The 21055-nt window shown below is 45.5% G+C and overlaps 1 protein-coding gene across 7 annotated transcripts in view; it reads left to right on the forward strand.

Annotated features, from left to right (window-relative positions):
• Positions 1-214: 214 nt before the first annotated feature.
• Positions 215-21055, forward strand: part of ptprub (protein tyrosine phosphatase receptor type Ub) — a 116734-nt gene continuing 95893 nt past the window's right edge. For 4 of the 7 annotated variants that reach the window (XM_040164638.2, XM_040164640.2, XM_078095253.1 and 1 more), the window contains exon 1: positions 215-500. In XM_040164638.2, the coding sequence (XP_040020572.2) occupies positions 431-500 (70 nt within the window). In that variant the 5' untranslated portion in view covers positions 215-430. The remainder of the gene's footprint in view (positions 501-21055) is intronic. The other 3 variants (XM_040164639.2, XM_040164641.2, XM_040164642.2) reach the window with 1 other exon arrangement.

Here is a 21055-nt window from a genome sequence, read left to right on the forward strand (position 1 = left end):
GCAGAGATGCAGGTGTGTAACAGCACACACACACACACACACACACACACACACACACACACACACACACACACACACACACCGTGTTCCGCTCGGCCGACGTTTGAACATCACCGTGTCGTTGCGCGGTTCGGCCGCTTGGAGGCGCCCGGCTCACACTTTGGATCAGCGGGGAAATGGAAGCTGCTGCTGGAGGAGGGAGGAGGGGGGGAAGTGGTCCTAAGAAAGAAATCTCTCCCCTGAACTGTTTACCCTGACGTCAGTTTGCAGAACTAGCTCTGCCCTGTCTCCTCCAGTGTCTCCGAAACTCCCCTCAGTGAGGACGGGGACAGCGGACGGACTGCGCTGCGCCGCTCGAGCGCCCGGACGTCACGCGGTGAATGAAATGATTTCTTCTGCGCATTTTAAAGTGGACTAAAAGAGCCGCACGATGAACACCTGCGCCTTCCTGCTGATTTTGACTGTTCAGATCTACGCCGATGGCATTGAGGGGCCAACAGGTAAGGCGGACGTTCACCTCGATGTCCTCGGTGCATTTTGGGAAGTTTTAACGAGTGGACGAAGTTCACTGAACGCTAAAGTGCGGCGAGTTTGGTTCAGGTGGCAACTTTTATTCCTCGTTTCTCTCACGCGTTCCTGCCTTTATGTGCGGCTCTCCTGTGATGCGCTACACTTAATCCTTTCATCCTTTCACCCGAACCGATTGTCCAATTCTACAATAACTTTGCGAAGCTGTGTGTGCCATTCAGTCTGTATTTTCCTATAAACAAAACAATATTCTGCACTACGCTGCTTTCCTTTTCTTTCTTTTTTTTCAAGCATTTCTAAAGGTAGCGGTCAATGTTTCTCACATTGTGATCCAAAGTTAGAAATCAGTTCTTTCAGAGCGACAATTCCCCCCTTAAAACGCAATGAACCCCACGAGCTTCAGTTCATTCAGTTTAAATTTAGTCGATATATTAACGGTGAATCTCCTAAACCCTAACAGACCAAACCTGGAGCTGCTCCACACTGTCATGGTCGCATATCCGTATATGTGTGTGTATGTTTTGTGCTTGATTGTTAGAGGGCAAGAATGCATTTTTCAGATGAAATGCTTAAAATCAGGCCATTCCTGTGACATTTAGAAACATACTCTGACATTTTCCCATTTTCCAGTTTTTGAAATCCGCCTCATATCGGAGAGATGGAAAGAAAGGGGCGCAGTGGTAAAATATCTTTGATAGGATTGACACACGATAGACCCTGTCAGACCATTATTCATGTTTTCAACATCTCCTTTTATTCCCTGACTTCTGCCACCGTGCAATGTATTAACAGGGCCATGTTGGTCTATGATTTTCTTTAAAAGGACGTGGGCCTGTTTGAGTGTCTTTGTCTCATTAACATAACCCAAACCCCACCAGTCGTATTCCCCACTGGCTTCAACTGAAAAGACGAGAAACCCTAACGCTCTGCATAACACTTGCGACTTCAAGTAAACAAAGCAACAAAAGCATGCCGGCAGCATGTGTAAAGTCAGGTTGAATGGAGCAGATCATCATGAGGAATGGGCTGAGTCATGTGAAGGATTAAATCTCACACAGGTAATTAAAGGAGCTGAACGGAACATTGCCGCTCCACTCCGGCTGTCTACTGAAATCGACATGCTGTTGGCTTTTCAGTTTGTTTACTGGAGTGTTGCGAGCCTCGCCATCTGCGCCTTTACCGTCCTATTAGCGGCTAATAGTTAACGCCGCTTGTTTCCCTGGCTTCTGATCCCGTCGGCCCGTCTCCTTTTTAATGCTCCTCCACCTGCCTTCATCCTGTAGGAGGAAATGAAGGAGCATCAATGCACCCTGGACTTTTGATTAACACTCCTGTCGTTATTGCCGTGGTTGTGTGAGGACCACACCTTGACTCTGCACTCCGCTGGGGACTGCTTGCCTTTTTCCCGGGAGATGTAATCCATATTTTCTTTCTTGCTCCGGCCGCCGTCTGTCTGGGGCTGTCAGTTCGGGACAAGGGAAATTATTGAAGCCTGTGAAATATAGAGGCCCTCTGCTCCACGGGACGCATCACATCCGCATCATATTCTCTCAGACACAAAGAAGTTATGCAAGTCCAGTTTCCGGTTGTATCCCTGTGTGTTGTTGATTTTTTTTTTTTTTCTATACAACTCGATGTGACACCTTCACTCATTTGTCGTCTCTTATGGGAATCGAATGCTCGTTCACTAACCAGTTGTCTTCTCTATTAGTAGCAAATGCTGTCAACTGAGTGGTGTATTTATCCCCTGTATCATTCCCCTGTTTGAGCAAAAGTGAAGGCGGAATATCCGTTTTGCTTATTTCACTGAATAAGATAACACTTGGGTTGAAATGAAAAGGACTGTGAGGCCCAGACTGTCTAGTTAAAGCAAGGCATGGAATGAATCATTAATTCGGGCTTCACGTTTATTTTACATATAAACAAATTAGAACCACAGTGACATTTACCAAATAACCATTTTTGTAATGATTTCCCAGTAACAGGTGAACTGAAACACTGATACATGCAGCAAACAGGCAGGAGACAAACCCTTAAGAGATCGACAGTGATATCCAGAAGGCTATACCTAAAAGAAAAATGCCTTTGAGAATAATTTTTGGGCAAAATCATGTGGAAAATGTTCCCCTGCACCGCAGAGTTGCAGCAAATCCAGAAAGCGGAAGAGTTCCCTGCAGGAGCCAGGCCACCATCTCTGGATAGACGGTGGGGGCGGTAGGGATTGGTCCTAAATCAGACTCCTGAGAGGACTGGATGATTTCCATCTTTGACGAGGCAGTGATTCAGAGAGCAGATGGAAAACTTCAGCGATTCAGAGAGGGATTTATTCCGATACATTGTCGGGGTGTTTTGTGTTCAGCTGAGGTCCCAGCAGGACTCGTGTGTCGTCCATTCTCTCCTTAAGGCCTCGAGGCAGTGATTAAACAGGGGGCTGATGAGAGCAGTCCTCCGGTCTGCAGCGCGCCTCTCCCAGTTCCTGTAACCGATCCATTGCAATGTGGAGGACAGACGTCTCCTGATTGGCTCACTCATCCCACAAGACTGGATGATGAAATGCCTCCATCTAATGTATGTGTTGAAGTAATTACACCTAATGTCAACGCGCAGCGATCGGTACGCCTCACCGCTGGCGGCCCGTGACCAATCAGGCCCCTCTTCTGTCTGGAGCTGGTCTCATTTCTCACTTTTCTTGCATGCATCTCACCTTAGATTTGGCTCTGCTGAGTGAGTAGACGTTTCTCTGCGTTATACTGAAGCTCACACTTGCGATGATGGTGCTCAACGGATCCTTCTGTTGTCCTGCTGTGGTTGTCGTTTGTTTAATCATCTCTTACTACCGTTTCTAAATCAGCCGCAGCCTTCCTTTCTTTGCCGCCGATCGCTTTGCGAGACGTGGCCTACTGAGGTGGAGGATTGTTTGCTTTTGGAAAAGGTCACGCAGGTTGAGAGTCATGTTTCTAGTGCAGAAAAAGAGCTGTTTGAGGAGACGGCATTCCCTAAAAGCAGCGTCCTTCCTGCTGCGAGTCTCCTCTGTCGCGTGTGGCGAATCCATGACCACAAAAAGCCTTGAAACCAACCTACAAGTGAGTCATTTAAAACATGTCTGGGCTGTCCGTGTTGTACCATATTCATTATAGTAGAGGATTTAATTTGATTTCACATTGTTGTAGTTTTGTTCTGCATCCCAGCGCATCTCTGCACGCAAGTCTCGCCATGCAAAGAACGTCCCGCAGTGCTGACTGACTCAACCCTGGCGCTGATGCTGCAAGTGGCCGGAGCTGCCGCTGCCGCTGCCGCTTTTGGCTCCTCTGTGTAAATGTGAGACTTCCAGCGTCCTGTGTGCTTCCTCGGCTTGTCCTCTTCCTTTCCTCTTCGCAGCGAGGGCCGGGGTGCGAGCTCCTCGGCCAGGTGTTAATAATGCGGTATTGATCTTTCAAACTCTGGCAGGTCGATTTGACTTAAATTTGATCAAAGTGGCATAACGTCTGTCGCCTGCAAGTTTGGTGTCTGAGTGCGAGCGAGCCGGTCTGGACTTGCCTGATGTAATACGAGGAGCCGGGTTTCCAGCAGAGAAATGTTAGCAGCATTGTGAAGAGCAAAAGACAGGAAAAAGTCGAAATTCTCTCAAACATGAAAGAGTGAGCTCCTTTTCACAAGAAAGCTGTATGTATTACACATAAGCTGCAAATTATCCTCTCGATGTACTCATCGAAAATGACAGTACTATTATACTCATTATGCCGGGAAATGTATCATTTAACACAGATGAACCGGTGTTTATAGAATGGATAAGAATGAGCAGGAGACCGCGCAGCTCCAGCACACGCACACATATGTGTTATTATCCAGAAGAAGTAAGCGGGGTTGTGCGTTGCACCGTTTCGGTCCCTGTGTTTTCTCGCCACAAGGTACCGAAGTGGGTCCGAGAGACTGATGCTGCGAGTGCTGCTCCTTATCTTCCACCCAGAGGGAGAAGAACCAGCCTTACGGTTTATGTTTACCCCACTAGTTGTGTTGCAGCTCTTTGCCTTTCTGTCAACACATTTACAGCCAGGCTCTTTCCGGCCCTCCGATTGTCGCCGTGTGGATGGTGGTTGGTGTTTGACCAATGCTCAGCGGTTTAGGGTTAGGACGGCATTGCATTGTAGACATGTGACCTGTTGAGCCGCTTGTAGTCCTCTGCATACAACCCCCCCCCCCCCCCCCCCCCCCTTCCCTTTCCCTCCCCCCCATGAAACCTGAACCGCCGACACTCCGCCGGCAGTCTAAACAGTCGCTGCAGGACCTTTTCCTCCCCGGTGGTGTAATAGATGCAGGCTTCAATTGCCTTTGTGCCACTATGCCTGCTCTCCACGGGGGAAGTGGTATTTCTGGTTTGACTGGTCCCAATGGGAAAGATCAGCTCGCAGAGACCCGGCCATGAACCCAAACACGTATCACTCTTATTAGACTGACACCCATTCACGTAAACTTTATCAGGACAGTGGAAATGGAAAGGCATTCAAGTGCCACAGAGCATGTATAATGGCTCGTGTGCCAATTTTAAAAGGCCACTGCATTTGAGGCCGCATGCACGCCGCATGAGGTCTGCATAAAACGCATTGCTCCTTCCCGCATGCCGTTGAGATGCGGGCGCTTCGTCTCTCCCTCCGTGCAGCGCGCGGGCACAGCGGTTCCGCTCAGCTGGGACAGCTGTTGTTGCTGGTGGGTTATGGGTGGGTTCAAAGCAGCCGTGGCAGCACAGGTGCCGGCTGCCGGTGAATCAGCCATTGGGCCGATATCAAGCCTCTAAAGCCACATGCAAGATGTACGACTCAGATTTACTTGGGTGTGATGTTGGCTTGCCTTGTTTTTGGCTCGCTGCCATTAACCGTGTTTTCAAAGAGTGCATCTGGATTTTTGAAAGCCACTAAGGTTAACGTGAAAACAAATTAGAATTTGGAATGGCATGTGAGCCGTTTCATCACAGTCAAAGAAATTGACAGAGTTGCTTAAGTTTTTATTAAAAAACGATCTGCAATTTTTGTTCATTGCAAAATGCATGTAATCCTTATTCTGCTCTGGACTGCAGGGGCACTGTATCGACATGTTATTTAAATGCAAATAGGTTGATATGCAGAGCAAGGTAGCCTGCTATGATGCTATGGTGCTGGCATGCACCACAGCAGCATCTGACCGGCCGTGTGGTCAAAAAGCTTTTATCAATGATGTTGGTAAAGAGAGTTGGGAAAGTCGGCGGGGCTTTGACACTTGTCCTCTTTCAGGTGTTAAAATAAGACGCAGCGGAAGCAGAATGTATGTATTTCCCAAACAAAGCCTGTCACAGTCAGCTTTTCGTCTTTTTCCTCTCGAAACTCTCCTTTCGATCCTCCACGACCTCCGATCTTCGTCCTCCGCACCTTGACACGCTTCTATTTCAGCAGTTGCTCAGGGGATTGCGAGTAACTTTCTCTTAAAAGAAAATGCCGTTCCCTCTTGGCTGTTGATATTATACACTTGATATTGAACAGATTTCAGGGGCAAGCAGTTCAGCTTCGCCAAGTCACGCTGTGCAGTATGCACAAATCAAATCCCTCATTATCAGTTGATTCATTGAAAACAGTGTATACTATGAATTTCTTTTGACAAGGTGACATAATTGCCTGAGGGCAAAGAGATGAGTCTTTTTTTTTTTTTTTTCGCTGCCCTGCGTATTTGGACATTGTGTGAGTCACTCCTGCACGGACAATAATAAGGACTGATAGCTCCTGGCCATGGAAATATGTGCCCTTTATCTTCAGATCACTGTGCTATTCTTGTGTTGTTCAGAGAAAGGTACAGCACAATTCCTCACAATGCCTGCAGATACTTTGATATATGTTTTTTTCTGTTTATACAAACCCAGAGATGTGATCTTCTGCTCCCCTGAATGCCAGGTTGGTTAATCCTGACTAACCTTTCTTCCGAGCACGCTTCGTAGCCCACGGGGGCCCTCTGGGGTCCTCCTCCTGGTGATTGCTGAGCTAGTTGGTGTTCCTGGGGGACAGCTCGTCAAACTGTGTTGAAAAGACCTTTGTTTGTTCCCGCGCTGGCCGCCCGGCTTGGCCTGCTTGCTGAGGGCAGGCTGAGAATGGGGAGGTGATTGCGTCTAGAGATGAGGGGCTTATGAATGGATTGAAGTGGGCTCCAACGTGACCCGGAGGCCTGTTTGAGGAGGCTGTCATGTTTCCTTCTACAGTGGGCCAAAGACCACGTCCGCACGGGTGTGTATGTGTTTGGAAATGCATCCGTCCTCGGCCAAGCGGGCACTAAACATTCAAACCCTTTTTGAAATGCTTCCCATGGATAATTCCTAAAACGCGGGCCTCACATTGTCATGTGACACCGGGGAAAAGGGAGCTTTCCCGAAAACGCTGACAGCACCACTGTGATGTGATCTACTGTAAGCTGCTGGCTATAGGGGCCTGCGCACGGCCAACAGATGAGATATCTTCTTGTTTTTTTGGGGGTTGTTTTTGGCATTTTGATACGAGTGGCAAATTGTTTGAAATGAAAGACTAATGCGGAAATACAGAAAGCTTTCATGCAAACTTTCAAATAGCCTGGACTTGCCGCAGCCAAAGGCAGCGCACCGCTTACTTTAGCGTAAAGCCAGAAATATGCAAGAATGTCCAGGGAGCCCACGGGGTGTCGTTTACAAAGAGCTTAATTCAAAACCACAAACAGAAGATCCCAATAATAGCTCGTCGGGGTGGGTGTGTGAGTGGGTGTTTGCAGGCGGGCTCGTGACTGCCGAGATGCGTGTTTTCATATGGAAGGGGGCAGATTGGTGATTGTTCCCACCGGATTATATGAACTCCTTCAGCCGTTTTGAACTTCCATAAATCACAGCCGCGTGTATTATTATCCGGCTTTTGTTTGCTTTATTCCTCCCCGGTGTGTAAATGCTAATGAACGATTTGCATACTTTGCTCGGGACATACTTTTCTGAGGATAAATACATTGCGCTGCATGGATGAAAAAGCCCGGCACCGGAGCTGATCCGTGTTTAGAGAGTAGTTGAGTACACGGTGCATCAGAGAGTTTGGAGCAGGTCGGCCACGGCCTGCCCTTTGTCTAGCAAAACAGTCGGGGTAATTAGGAATCAGCTTAGAGCCGGGATTATGGCTGGAAGAGGGCTGATCACTGGGGGACAGGAGAAAAGGCATTAGGAGCATGGTGGTTAATATGGGTGTTACTCTGCTTAGCGGTGGTATCATGTGACAGTAAGACAACTGACTATGCAACCCCGGTTGATGCCGCGATCCCTCGCTCTGGGCTAATGGGCTTTAGCACAGATAGCTTTGTTTACTCACAGTGAGCAGCACTCCACCTTCCTGCGTTGTCTCCCTCCCTTACACATTCAAACTTGTTTCCTATTCATTTGCCTCAACCTAATTAGAAAATGGTAATATTTTTTAGCAAGTGTTGAGACACATTCGCCATCCGCCAGCACCGTGGAATCGAAATCCGCATGGTTGTTTTCCTCTGCCGTGACGCACTCGCGCTCTTATAAATATTATAGAGGGTTTCCATATTTTTGTGGGGTGTAATTTATGTTCTCATTAACTGAGTGAGCGAGCTGTAAGGCACGACCGGAGGCCTCATACCCTCCAGTCTTTTTCCCTCCTCTACCTCAGAAAAACATGGTCGCTGAAACGGAAAGCCCGTGTTCGGCTGGCGAAGCGGAGAATGTTGCGATGGCTTCTTCTTCTTTGTCAGTCCATTGGTTGTGATCAGCATGCAGTGGTAACCTGACGCTTGAAGCCTCCGCACAACAAGGGAAGCCATTTGCGCCCTTTAGAAAAGAAATGGAACCAGGCCAGTGTGAATAATAAGAATGTAGGGGGCTGTTTTTTAACGCAGAAAGGTTACATCAAATTGCCCGAGTAAATTGTTGCATTACTCATATTAACAATGAACCTGCGTATTTATTCCTGGTATCAGTTCTGCCTGTATTAGAAAACATTCCTGCCGGTGGAAAGTTGGCAGATTTATCAGTGCGCGACGGGACACAGAAATACTTTGTTTGAACTTTGGCTTGAGAGGGAGCAGGGAATTGTTTTCCACAGTCTTTAAGACCTAATCCCTTCAGAGGGGCTGCACAGCATGGAGGACTAACCGAGTCACGTCTGACGTAGCGCTGCCAGAACGAGAGGCGGACAGGAATGTGTTTGTCTGGCTAACTTCATTTACTCCTAACAGGAAAAGCCAAAAGAGGAAAACTTCTCCCAGACAACTTGACTTCTAGATTCTGTTCTGTGAGCCAGGCTGAGGAGTGATTGTGGGACTTTGTGGCAGGAGACAACTTCCTATTGGAGCGCTTTGTGGAGATGGCTCAGACCATCATTACGACGGATGAATTAACTGGGTTTTTCCTCTCAGAGGAGGGATCCTCGCTCCACCGGTTGTGACTTGGCTTGGTTAGACACATATGCTCCAAGGGGAATGGGCTCATTCAGGGCTCGGGCCGTGGAACTGAGGATTTATCCGTCCAGCGAGTCCCTGTGGCGCCACAAAACACTACTGAAGGATTTAAGATTGGTCTGTCTGTTATTTTCTCCTGAGATTTTTTTCTTCAGTTCCAATAAATGCCTGCGTCTGTACCTGTGGCTTAAAATGTGTGATAGAATATGGGTGAAATGTAAATTTCAAGTTATTAGTAATTAATAAGTCTGGACATTGATATTGTCGCCTCGTGAGTTTAAGCACCCGTAAATCTGCTTAGAAAGAATAAAAAAAGACCCTATAGAACTTCATCGGGTTTTGAGGTTCTTCAGTATGCATTGATCTTGTGATAATTATGAGTACATCAATTGCAAACACAAACTACCACTGAGATGCCAATTCTGCATTCTTTACATGGTGCCACTTTTCAGTTTGTACTAAATAATGTCTGAATGTCTAATGACTACATACAGTATGGTGTCTTCACAAGGCTTTTCCCCACAACAACATAAGCAATACTCCTCTGTAGATTTAGCTTTACCCTAAAGGTAGATGTTCAAAACTTGACACAGTTGTTTCTCAGTTGTTAGTCGCCATCTGTTTGTTTTTCTTAATGACTTTTATTTTGAAGCTGCTTCAGAAAGAGTTGACTGTAAATTACCAAAGACAAACACTAAAAGACACTTTTTTTTTGTCTTTGTCATCACAGGTGGTGTTAGTCTTTATAAATGGTTCAAATATAACCTTAAAATAGCACCGCCATTCCCTCTTGACTGTCCCCCACGTTGCAATGGTACTGTTTATTTCTTTAGTCATACACCTGACACAAAGTAAAACTACATCTCACTGCATTTCCATAACATGTCTGTTTCAGATCCATCCTCCTGTCACGGCGCTTTTCTTAGTATCTCTGTCTTCATTGCTCCGTCCTCCCCCCTGCGTTTATCGCCGGGTATGTGTTTCCTCTCCATCTTTGTCCTTGTCCTGTCAGCCGCAGGGCTTCGTAGGAACCTACTGTATACTCAGTATTTCTGGGAAGGGTGAAAGCTCAAAGCAGACCTGTCTAGGAGAATATGTGTCTGCCCGCCTCCCCAGGCACTCATTAAGCTGCTGGGTGGAGGTGTGTGTTTTCCGGAGACTTTTTTTGAGGAAAACACGCGAGCATGCGGAGGTTAAAAGGCCCCCCGACAGAGACATCATTTCCCGGCCTGCGGCGAATGGAGAGGGTAACTTCATTAGCCGATTCTCGCTATACAGATTAACTTGATTATACTAACTCAGTCTGGATGGCGACAGTTGTGCAAAGTACAAATGTCACACCTGGAACTAAAACCTGTGCCTCTTCTCGCCCTGGAGTAATAGCTTGTGCATCCACATCTGTGTGTGTGTGTGTGTGTGTGGGGGGGGGAGTGTGAGAGTGGTTATGTGTGTGCAATGAAGGGAGGGACACACGGAGGGCCATTTGATACACCTGGGACATTTGGCTGCTCTGTAATTTGCAAAGTAACTCATCTTCCGGTAATGAGCAGGTACCAATCCAGGAACTGCTTTCTATAATTTGGTCGATGGAATTCTCAGTCTTGCTTCAGTGCTTCCCCGTGTGCACACACACACACACACACACACACACACACACACACACATACTTTTAGCAGTGTTTCCTTAACATTTCAGGCTGTTATTTTGTTTTAACATTCCTGCATCTCTCCACTGGGTCACTATCGGTTCTCTGCATCTAAAATATCTGTCAACATGGTTTTACAGTTAACATGCACCAACATTCGCAGTCATGCGTAGTCACACACTAACCTTCCACATAAAGCCGCCTGCATCAGATCACACACTTAAAATCCGTTGAGCGAGTTGTCGCGAAGGCCACTTTCATGACCAGGCTTGCCTTTTGTCCTGTGATGCAATGTAAAAGCTTTGTGTCTGCACTCACCTGTTGAAACAGAACATTGGTTCTCTGTGACTGTGTGTATATTCCATGAATTCTCTATTCTCCACACACACTGTGCTATTCTATAACATTCCCAAGCAAGGACTTGCTACCCGTCCAGACTAAGCCTTCTGTCAGGCTCCCACTCAGGTTATTCCTTTCTGACCTACAAAGTCTTCAGAAAACACACATGCCTGAGCTTGTCAGCTCCCCATTCATGTGTTCAGTTCAAGGTGAAGTGTCGGGGCGGGGGCAGGTGAAGCAGGAGAAATGCAGACGAATGGAGATGAACCATCGCAGACGTCCTGCCAACAGCTGGCCTGTTGTTGTCATTCTGGAGGTGACAGGCCAGATTCAGTAGGGTTTTGCCGAGCTGCTGCTTTGATGAAATGCGTTGAGGGGAACTGGGCTGACTGCAGGTTGCCCTCTTTAGGGGGCAAAATGTTTCTTTCTTTTCTGTCTTCTGCTCACCAAAGATGCCTCAGATTTTGAAGCGGCGCAGCAAACGAGAACACGGGCGACAAATATGTTTTACGAGCACAGATTAGATTTCCGTGAAAATTACAGCTCTCAAATCCCTCCAGTGTCTCTCCAGCATTGTGGCACGTTGTGTGGCACAGGGTTTACAGCGGAGCCACATGGCACCAACGAACCCAGACAAAGACAGAGACGCAGCCAGATCATTAGTGGTTATATCAACATGAAAGCTCGTAGCACACCGTGCCGTGTTATTATCTCAGCAGCCACTACACTCGCACATTGTTTGGGCCTCCAGCAGTATGCGGGGCGGAGAGCTTCCTGCCGCGGCTCCGGTTTTTCCGTGGCAGCTTGAAAGGACTGGTGGATCAGTGTGTAGAAATACTGCCCTCTCTCCATGGATTTTGATAAAACGATCTGCATCTTAAAGATTATTAGCAGGGTTTTCACATTGGCAGGTGAACAGGGAGCGTTTCTATCTCAATCCATGGGCAGGTCTGCTTTATGACAATATTGGATTCAAAGGATTTGTTTTCTTCAATGAAACGAGTATCAGTTTTTAAATGATTGGCAGATGAGTTCTAGCTGCTTGACAGGGATTTGACAGAAGCTAAATAAGTCATGATCACCAGAAAAATGCAAAAAAAAAAATATTTTCAGATAGGAATGAACATTTTTTTGATCATTTCTTGTTTTGTTTATTCTGAAGATATTTTTTGTTTGGTTTCCAGTAAATGTACGATGACATGATACTCTATCCTTGTGGTAATATGAAATTGCACGTGCACTCACACATAATTGTACCCAACGACTGCACCCACTGCCATGCACATGGGGAATCATGGGCTCTTAACGGAGTGGGTGGTCATTTAATTGCAAGATTGACAGTTGGCTCTTCCTTTTCATAACAAATGTCGGCGAGTAAGACGCAAGACACTGAACCCCAAGTTGCTTACTGGGCTTTTTACAGCAGCCCACCGCCCCTAAATTCTTATGGGATAAATGCTGGGGGGCAGATTTCATGTATGCATAAGTCATTAGCAAGCTCCATGTCTGAAAAGTGAAGCAATTGTTTTCTGCGCGTGAACATTAATTGTAAACCTTTTTGGCTGCATTCCGCAAACCGATGGGTCACTACGTCCACTTCTTAGATGGTCTATAATCTATAGAATTAATGTATGTGCCATTAAAAATAAAGTTTTAACAATAAAGCCACAGATACATACACACTCCCCTTCTGCCTTTTACACATACCTTGTAGTTCTACAATTCAGCAGTTATTTCGGCGATGGGGCAGCACTTTTGTTCTCACGCAGGGCGGCGCGTTGAGTTTATCCCTGAAGGAGCAGGATCATTACGGAGATATCATGGAGCTCTTCTCCAGTATCTGCTGGAGGTTTCCCAGCTGCACTGTGCGTTCAGTCTCGTAGCTTTTAACTCCCCTATATCTCTCCGGCGTGCTCAGCAAAACTCATTCTTACCGTTAGGAGGAATTAGCACTCGGGGGGTTAGAAGAGGTGGTAATGCTATTATGATTTGTCGAGCTTTTGGCTCCGTTTGGCACAATTTCTTTTCACACGGTGCCTCTTTCACATCTCCATCGACCTGATCCAGTCATTTGACACCATTCCAGCCCCCCCGTTCCCTCCTCCACACCCTTAGGCTACGTGTTTACAGGGGGCCTTGATTTACACGCCTGCCTCATTTTTTTTTTTTTTTTAACATTATTTTCAGATGTGTTTGGCATGTTCTTGGCAGCATGGAGAACTGTACATGTATTCCGCGCCCACGGCACACGGTGCCAGGAGTTGAAAATGTTCCATTGTTCCGCGCAGAACAGCGGCACGCCTCAGACGAGTTTTCAGGAGCAGCAGTAATCACCACCGGAGCCTTTTTTTTTCTCCATTTGCATACGTCTAACGCAGCGAGAGCTGAAAACGAGGTGCTTGGTGGGCAAAAAAGCGTATCTTCCACATCTCTCTCCTGTTTTGTGTCTCGCTCTATTTGGCTCGCAGACTTCCCTTCTCCACCTCCCTCGGCCTCATCCTCTCCTCTCATCCAGGCCGCTGCTCTGCGGGATCACACGCTGTCCTGTGTGAAGCCTCAAATCAACACCGGCAGCAAGACCGGGCAGAGCCGGCGCCGTCCCGCAGCAGGGCCACACAGCGGTGGGCGAGATTGACGGGCCGTGTGGCCCTGATGCGTTCTGCTTCGCCGGGCTTTGTGGGCGTCCCGAGTGCGCGTGTTTTTGAGATTCGCGGGGACGGATGCAGGGAAAGGGAATGAGAGACAAACAGAGGCCCGGGGAAGCGGCTTTGCTTTAGTGGAGATTACATAATCGAGGCGTTGTTGAACGCTGTTTCTACACACACTGTCCGCTCTGATCACAAATGCAAATACTGTCAGGAGGAGAGACGTGGGAAACTCTCAAAACGCCTCACGGTGGACTTAACGGAGCTTCCACATACATACATTTCTCTGGTGGTTGTAGGTAATTAAGTTCCAGGTAATGAAAAGCCCTCCTCCCTTTTGATAAACCTGTTTGTTAAAGGGATTTATAGACAAATGTGATGTGACTAAACTCAATCGTTAACATTTGGGACAGTAGAAATTAAATCATTGATATGAGTGTGTGTGTGTGTGTGTTTGTGCTGAGTTGGGGTTAGAGCTGTTTGTCATTTGGAAGCAAAAGGGCTCCAGAGAACCCGCTATGATTAGCCTGCCGCCCCTGGGACGCCCCTGGGCTCAGTCAGCACCGAACAGAACATTTATCACAAACTCCACCTGAATCCTGCTCCCCACACGCAGCCTCGTGCCCCAGTGCAAACACAGATGCACAGATAACGCACGGATAAAGGAAATGATGACAACAAACACAGGCAGATTGTTGTATTTACACTTACAATACAATTACATAGATTTCCAGAATGAAAAGAGAGAAAAAAAAAAGTTAGAGCGTTGGGACTCCTCTGTCAACAGACAACGTGCCTGAATCAAAGAATGCTTCTGAAGCAGTTCGGTCGATCTAGTGATGCGTGTGTGTTATTGACGAGGTGCTTTTGGGGGAACAATCACAGTTGTCTGAGGCCTTCAGAGACAACAAGGTGTTTTTGTTCTCTTTGAGCTACATTCATCTATTTTTTTGGCCACTTTTGTGTTAGTGCATCAAGCTGTGACCGCAAAACAGAGGAAGTTGACATTGCAAACTTCATTTTTGCTTTATGATTAATAATCATAAAGCAGATTCACAGGCACATTAGCTTCAGTTTCCTAATAGCTCTGTTTTGGATTCCAGCTTCAGGACAGGGAAATACCCGTATCCGTACTAAACGGTACAACATTCAGTGGCTTGTTGCTAACTTTTGGAGGTATGTAGGTGCTGTACTGTTTATGCTAGACCTTTATTAAACAACCAAGCCTTATGGAATAACTACGGGGCCTTTTTAGAAAATAACATCCCACGTTTAACATAATTTTAAAAATAATTCAAGTGGTAAATACCAAAAATAATAGGATGGTCTATCCAAAGAACTCATTTGTCAAGTTCAAAATAGCGTTGCTTGGCTTTTAGGGCAGTAGCCCTAAAAGCCGTTCCGATTTGTGTTAATAAATAACAGTGCAGTAATTAAGTGCAGTAGTCCACCGTATCTTCTTTTCTTTGCCTGTTTTCCCCCCTTTTAAACTGAAGATAAATGTAATCATTTCAAAAACTCCCAACATTTGTATTTTCTATCAAAATGTTGTTCTTCATTCAGCCTTTTAAAAACAATGTGTTTTATCAAACACACACACACACACACACACACACACACACACACACACACACACACAGGTGCAAGTACAGTTGTGCACATTGCAGCCTGACTCACTGGCATGTGACTGCAATTCACCCCCGGAGCTCAATAAGTCATCTCTATAATGCACGGCATGCAACTGCAGAGCAGGAGTTGATTATTACTGAATAACTTTGATGAATAATTGCAGACGAAATGGCTTTAATGTGGTCCTGACTCATTGTTGGTGGTTCATGATAACCCTGTAGGAAGCGCTGTGTGCAATTTTTCCATTTTGTCTTCATTATCTATAAATCATGGAGGAATACGATTATAATCCACAACAACACTTATCATTGAATGAGTGTAATTTAAATTCATGAAGGAGTTATTTTAATAAGAATAATCTGTGCTTCTGTGTGAAGCTGAAAAAGTTAGTTGGAAGAATTGGCTCGATAAGATTTTGAGCCAACATTGGTTGATTGTAGCTACGCTACGTTTTGCTGCGTTTGTTCGTCCAACATTATAGCAAATTGATTAATTCTTTGGACTGCTGGTTGAACCGACCATGACATTTGACAATTTGTCCTTGAGCACTTATAAATTGCAAAAGCCATTAATTAATCAATATTGATGAATATAAAATCATCAGTGGAAGTCCTTGTAGCAACAGCCAGCATTCAGTAAAGGCAAGCAGAACAAAGTGCCTCTTATGTGATTGATTTTCAATTTTGCGATACATTTTAGTGTTTCTAATTGTATTTCTTGGCTTATCAGGATCTTCCCTCATACTGACGAGTCGAGCACATGTCCAAACGGTGTGGAGGTTGAATTGTTCTAACGATTCCTCCGATGCTCGAGCTGTCACGCCGCTTCGTGTCAATTATGTCCTTGTCATTAGCTGGAGGGTATAAAGTGGATTGTACAATCCATACTTTAACCCGTTGCAGCAGTTCCTCCTGTGTCATCTCTCACACTCTTTCTCCCCCCTCAGATACGGAGTGTATTTCTATGACCGGCTGCTGGTGTGAGGTCAATAACACATTTGTTAGAAGCGGGGGCCCGGCCCCCACAAGAGGGACCTCTGTGGGTTCATCATTGGCTTATTAGACATACGTTTGTCTCCTATCGACCTGTTTAGGCCTTCTGCATGATCAACGGCGCTTCCTCTTCTAGGTTTTTTTACATTTTTTATCTCGGCCCGTACCGCTGACAGCTTGCTGTTTATACATAGAAGCAGGAGGGCGACTGACAGCCAATTTGTCTTGCATAGGTTTTGGTTGGAATTGTGCCTGGAGATACGATGACCCAGTTTGAGGCAATGAAGTGATAACTGACTGCAAAACTGTGAATCCGTTTTACGGGAAGCAAAGAAATATGCAAATAAGGATGCATAAAAGATTCCAACAGTTTAGGGGATCTCTTTTGACATGGTAATGTTTTAATTCAATATGCAAATAATTGAACAAAACTGTGGCCCATTAATTATTTTTGTATATTTTAGTTCTAATTAGCAGTAGGTAGAAGTGTCACTCCTGCTTATGAATGAAACATCATGCTGTCTGTCACCGACTCGTGTTGGTATTCCAGTCTGAGATTCACTCTCAGACATCTAATGGGCAAAATGGCAAAGCCTTTGGAAGCTTAACAGGTTGTAAATACACAACCCTGAGAGGAGTGTGCATTTGGCTTCATCTATGTATATATTTCTGTGTGACTTTTGTATCTCAATGCCTGCAAGATCCAGCACGGCCGAAGACAGATTGGTCTTGAATAACTTTATTTTTCATTCTCTGATGACTGGCAAAGCAAAAACTGTGATGCACTGTCAAAATATATTTAAGGAAACAAACAAGAAACCATAGTTATTAAAGCAGTTTGGGAATGATTGTATTGGGCTGTTTTTTTTTTTTATATGTGCAAATTGGCAAACTGTCATCTTCTTAAATGATGATACTGCTCTAAATTGTTGTTGCTCTGAAGATGCATAAATGTCTCATTCAAAGTGGAACACAGCTTAATGCAGCAACAAAGGTCACAAATAATGTTATAAATGTAACAGTGATTTTTGTCTTTCTAAATTTTAAAAGTTAAATGCTGCACTCGCTCCTCTGTAATTTTGGTGGCTTTTGCTACAATTGCAAAAAAGAAAAGAACAGACGACGCTCTTGGGGACTAATTGGCTCTGGAGAAAGCTCCCTCTTCAGTGTGCAGTTAGCGGAGCTGTTATTACTGCACCTCTGCAGGCCTGCGATGGGCTCGGGTCTCAGGTGAATAGCTGCAGTGTCTCTTTGTTGTCTACAGGAGAAAGGGATTGCCGGCTATCTGCGGCTGGCAGGGAACTAGTCCGGGTTAGTGGTGCTTTCACAGCCCCGTTCCACCCGCTAGACTACTTCATTGCCTCATCTGGGCCCTGGAAATAATGCTAATCGTCTCTGATAATGAGTGGGCTGGAAAAAGGAGGCGAAATACAAACCAATCAAGAGTGGAAAGTGTCAAACGGGGTGTACATAAATTTGCATCTGTGAAGAATTCTGTCTCTGCCTCTCAAACAGACTGCAAGTGGCTGTTTTTATAGTGAGCTGAAAAAGGCCTCAGGCGAGATGGGTGCTGTTATTCATGTTCAAAGACTTCAGCTGTGATTGAAAAAGCACCGCGCTCTTTGATTCATCACAGTGTATCAATCAATCAATCATGAGGGCGTACGAGCGAGCTCAGCCTCAGACTGCCGCGCTTCGTTGTCTAACAGCGTTAGAATTCGTATCGGAGGGCGTTTCGCGTGGGCCGAAAGGTGGAGTAGCTGCTCCGCCGCTCTTTCTGCGGGACGCGCCTCGACGATGTCTCAGTCGTCTTCTTTCGCTTGCAAATAGCCCAAAAGTAAGGCGTGGAATTGGACGCTAATGAGACATGAAAATTGCTTGTGATAAAATGAAAGATCAGAGGTCATTATTGTTTTGCACTGCTTGTATGAAATTAATCCCGCTGTTCACTCCCCTGGTGGGATTTTTTCTTTACTTCTCCCTTACTGTTGAATTATTATATTTTCTTGCTTTCTTCATTGTAGAAAGACAGGAGTTCACTTGCGCCGGGAAGAGCAACGGTGCACGAAAACAACAACAACAAAAAAGCAAAGTTAAATAGGTCAAGTGAAAAACAGGTCTTTTGCACTTATAAATAGTCTCTATATATTTCTACATACATACTGTATATACCTCCACCTCCCGGCTAACAACATTGCACACAAGTGCAGAGGCCAGCAGTGGAAGACTTTGTAAATTAATTGGATAAAGTATCTTGCTCCAACAAATCAGACTTTTAGGGGGTCAATTAGCATTTCTTTATTGTCTCGCTCTTTGAAAGACAAACAAACTAGTAATTAGTTGGGAGTGTTTAAAAGCAACAGCTATGGATGATAAATATGTAGAACGGTGAAAGGGGTTTTGCTTCATGTCTGGATTTTTCTCTCATCTTGGTCTATGAAACACTTTTTGTTTCTTCTTGTTAACGTTAATCCAAAGCGACGGCTTTTGACAGGCTGTCTGTCGGGTGCAGAGATTGGAATGTTGTTGAAAGACGGATTTTGGCGATTAACTCTCGGCAGGGACGTCAAACCGGAAACAAGAGCGTAACCTTCCGGAATGGACTTGTTCAAAGCGGCGACCGAACTGATTACCCTTGGGTTCACCTCGTCATCTGAAGAACAGAGGACAGGAGGAGGAAAAAGACTAATGCCTGATGAAAGACTGAAACTTTTAATGCAGATTAGATGCAAAGTGTTTTATTACAATGCAAACTGTGGTGGATAACAAATTGTTTGTTTTGGGGATTTGACAGTTTGTTTGAATACGTAGATACTACAGGGGGAAAGCGTGAGGAAGGTTTTGAGGGAAGGCAGTCGGAGATAACGCTGCTCATTTGCAACCAAGTCTTGAGATGTGATTATAGAGTTTAAAGCATTAAAGCTTTTAATAACACCCTCAATGTCTGCTTTTTCCCTTTTAATGTCAATTCAAGTAGCTTTTAAATGGGAATATCATGTCAAATATATATCGGCCTGTAATGATACTGTAGGTTTCAATTGAATGAAACATTCAACCTCGCTGTACCATGGTATCAAAAGGCAATATTTTAAAGTTACTGTGCTAAATCTTCTGCACATTCACCCAGAATTTAGCCTGAGATAATCCTTGGGATTTGAATTCAAATTCATACTAAACCTTCTGATGGTTTTGAGATTCACAAACTTGTTGAACTGAAAGAGTTGAGCCAGAAGGCAAAGCTCTCAATTTCCCAGTTGATGGATCTAATCCATGTTTGTTCTCCTGCAAGCTCCTGTTGCCTTGTAAAAACTACTTGGAAAAGAAAGAGTTGAAGAAAGTATGTCTCTCCTTTTTTAGCACAGCCATCTCCATTGCAACCTTTTCACAGTGAGCACGGTTTTCTATAACAATGAATACCACATAAATCAAACAATGGCATCTTTATTGACTTGGCTTGGGAATTGGAGGGTAGGCTGCTTCTGAGGTGCCCTTGAGCAAAGCACAGACCACATACCTGCTTTGGGAGCTGATTGCATCGTTCTGCCATCGTTCCACATGTGCTAGTTTGAGTGTCAATTACAAAACAAATATTTCCTCAAGTGCACATCACCTTTTGTTTTTGTTACCTGTAGTTTGTAGAGCAACATCAGTCTGGTGTTGTGGTGATATCAACCAACGAAATCTATCAACCAAAGGTCACACCGTAGCCACTCTGCTGCTGCCAACCTTCTCTTTTTTTTTGCCGAGCATAAATCCAACCCTGGATGGTGGATAGAGGGGGATGAAATTGGCGTGGATATTTAAAAGGAGCTCGGAGTAGAAGCGCAGCTCCCTCTCATTAAAAGGTCTTCAGCGGTGGTTGGCAAGGTTAACGCCTCTGATTTGGATGCTGTTTTAGACCCAGAACAAACTGTGAGGATTAATGATCCCCACCTGCTGCTGGGAGCACCTCGGCACGGAGGCCTGGAGAACCACACCCCCCAATGCCTTTCTCCCCAACTGGGTAAGTGGCAGGAAATGGATGGATGGTTTGAAACATTTTTGACTAGGGATTAAAACTGGACGGAAGAATACGCCTGCTTAGTTGTGGGCTATTCTTGCCTCAACCCAATTAATTTGACGTTGAGGTTATCACACAGCTCCCCCCCTCTCTCCATATTGCCCCCCCCTCCAACATCTGCAGCATGTCTTCCACTAACAGATGGCATAAATCATTCTCTTAAACGCCACATTAAGTATTAATCATTCTCGGCGCTGTCACTGTCCCGCTGCTCGGTGGGCCACAGGCGTGCAAAGTGTGATTAATGGGGTTGGAGATGTAAGAAGGCGCTTCTGAACCCCTCACCTCTTCTACCCAGCGCTCCACATTGGCTGCGGCAAGGGGTCACGGCCCACCTGTTCTTCCACAGCGGCGACCTCGGTGGAGTTGCCAAATGGATCATCATGGATTCGCTCTGTGGGAGCATGACTCAGTGAGTCAGGCAAGGGATTGTAAAGTGACCCGTGTTTGGGAATCAATGAGTGGTGATCAGGTTTGGGCGTGACGCTGCTTGTGAATGCCCCTCAGTTCCCGCCACCTCTCTAAAGACGCTTCTAATCTCACTGACAACGGAATGTGGCTGTTAGTGCTTTCCTTTGTGCTTTGGACTGTTTTTACGATGAGGCTTATTTGCATAGAAAGAAGACAATTTTCCTCCAAACTATGCATAATACCTAATTTAACGTAATGCAAATAGCACAGGCGCACAAAGAAGCTTTTAGCTTGGCAGAGGAGTAAATTTCATACTTTGCGGGTGCTTAGAGAATTGATAGGGGTTCAATTTTATGTAGCG

This window comes from Gasterosteus aculeatus, chromosome 20 (assembly GCF_964276395.1).
Source record: "Gasterosteus aculeatus chromosome 20, fGasAcu3.hap1.1, whole genome shotgun sequence".
In the NCBI taxonomy this organism is placed as follows: Eukaryota; Metazoa; Chordata; class Actinopteri; order Perciformes; family Gasterosteidae; genus Gasterosteus; species Gasterosteus aculeatus.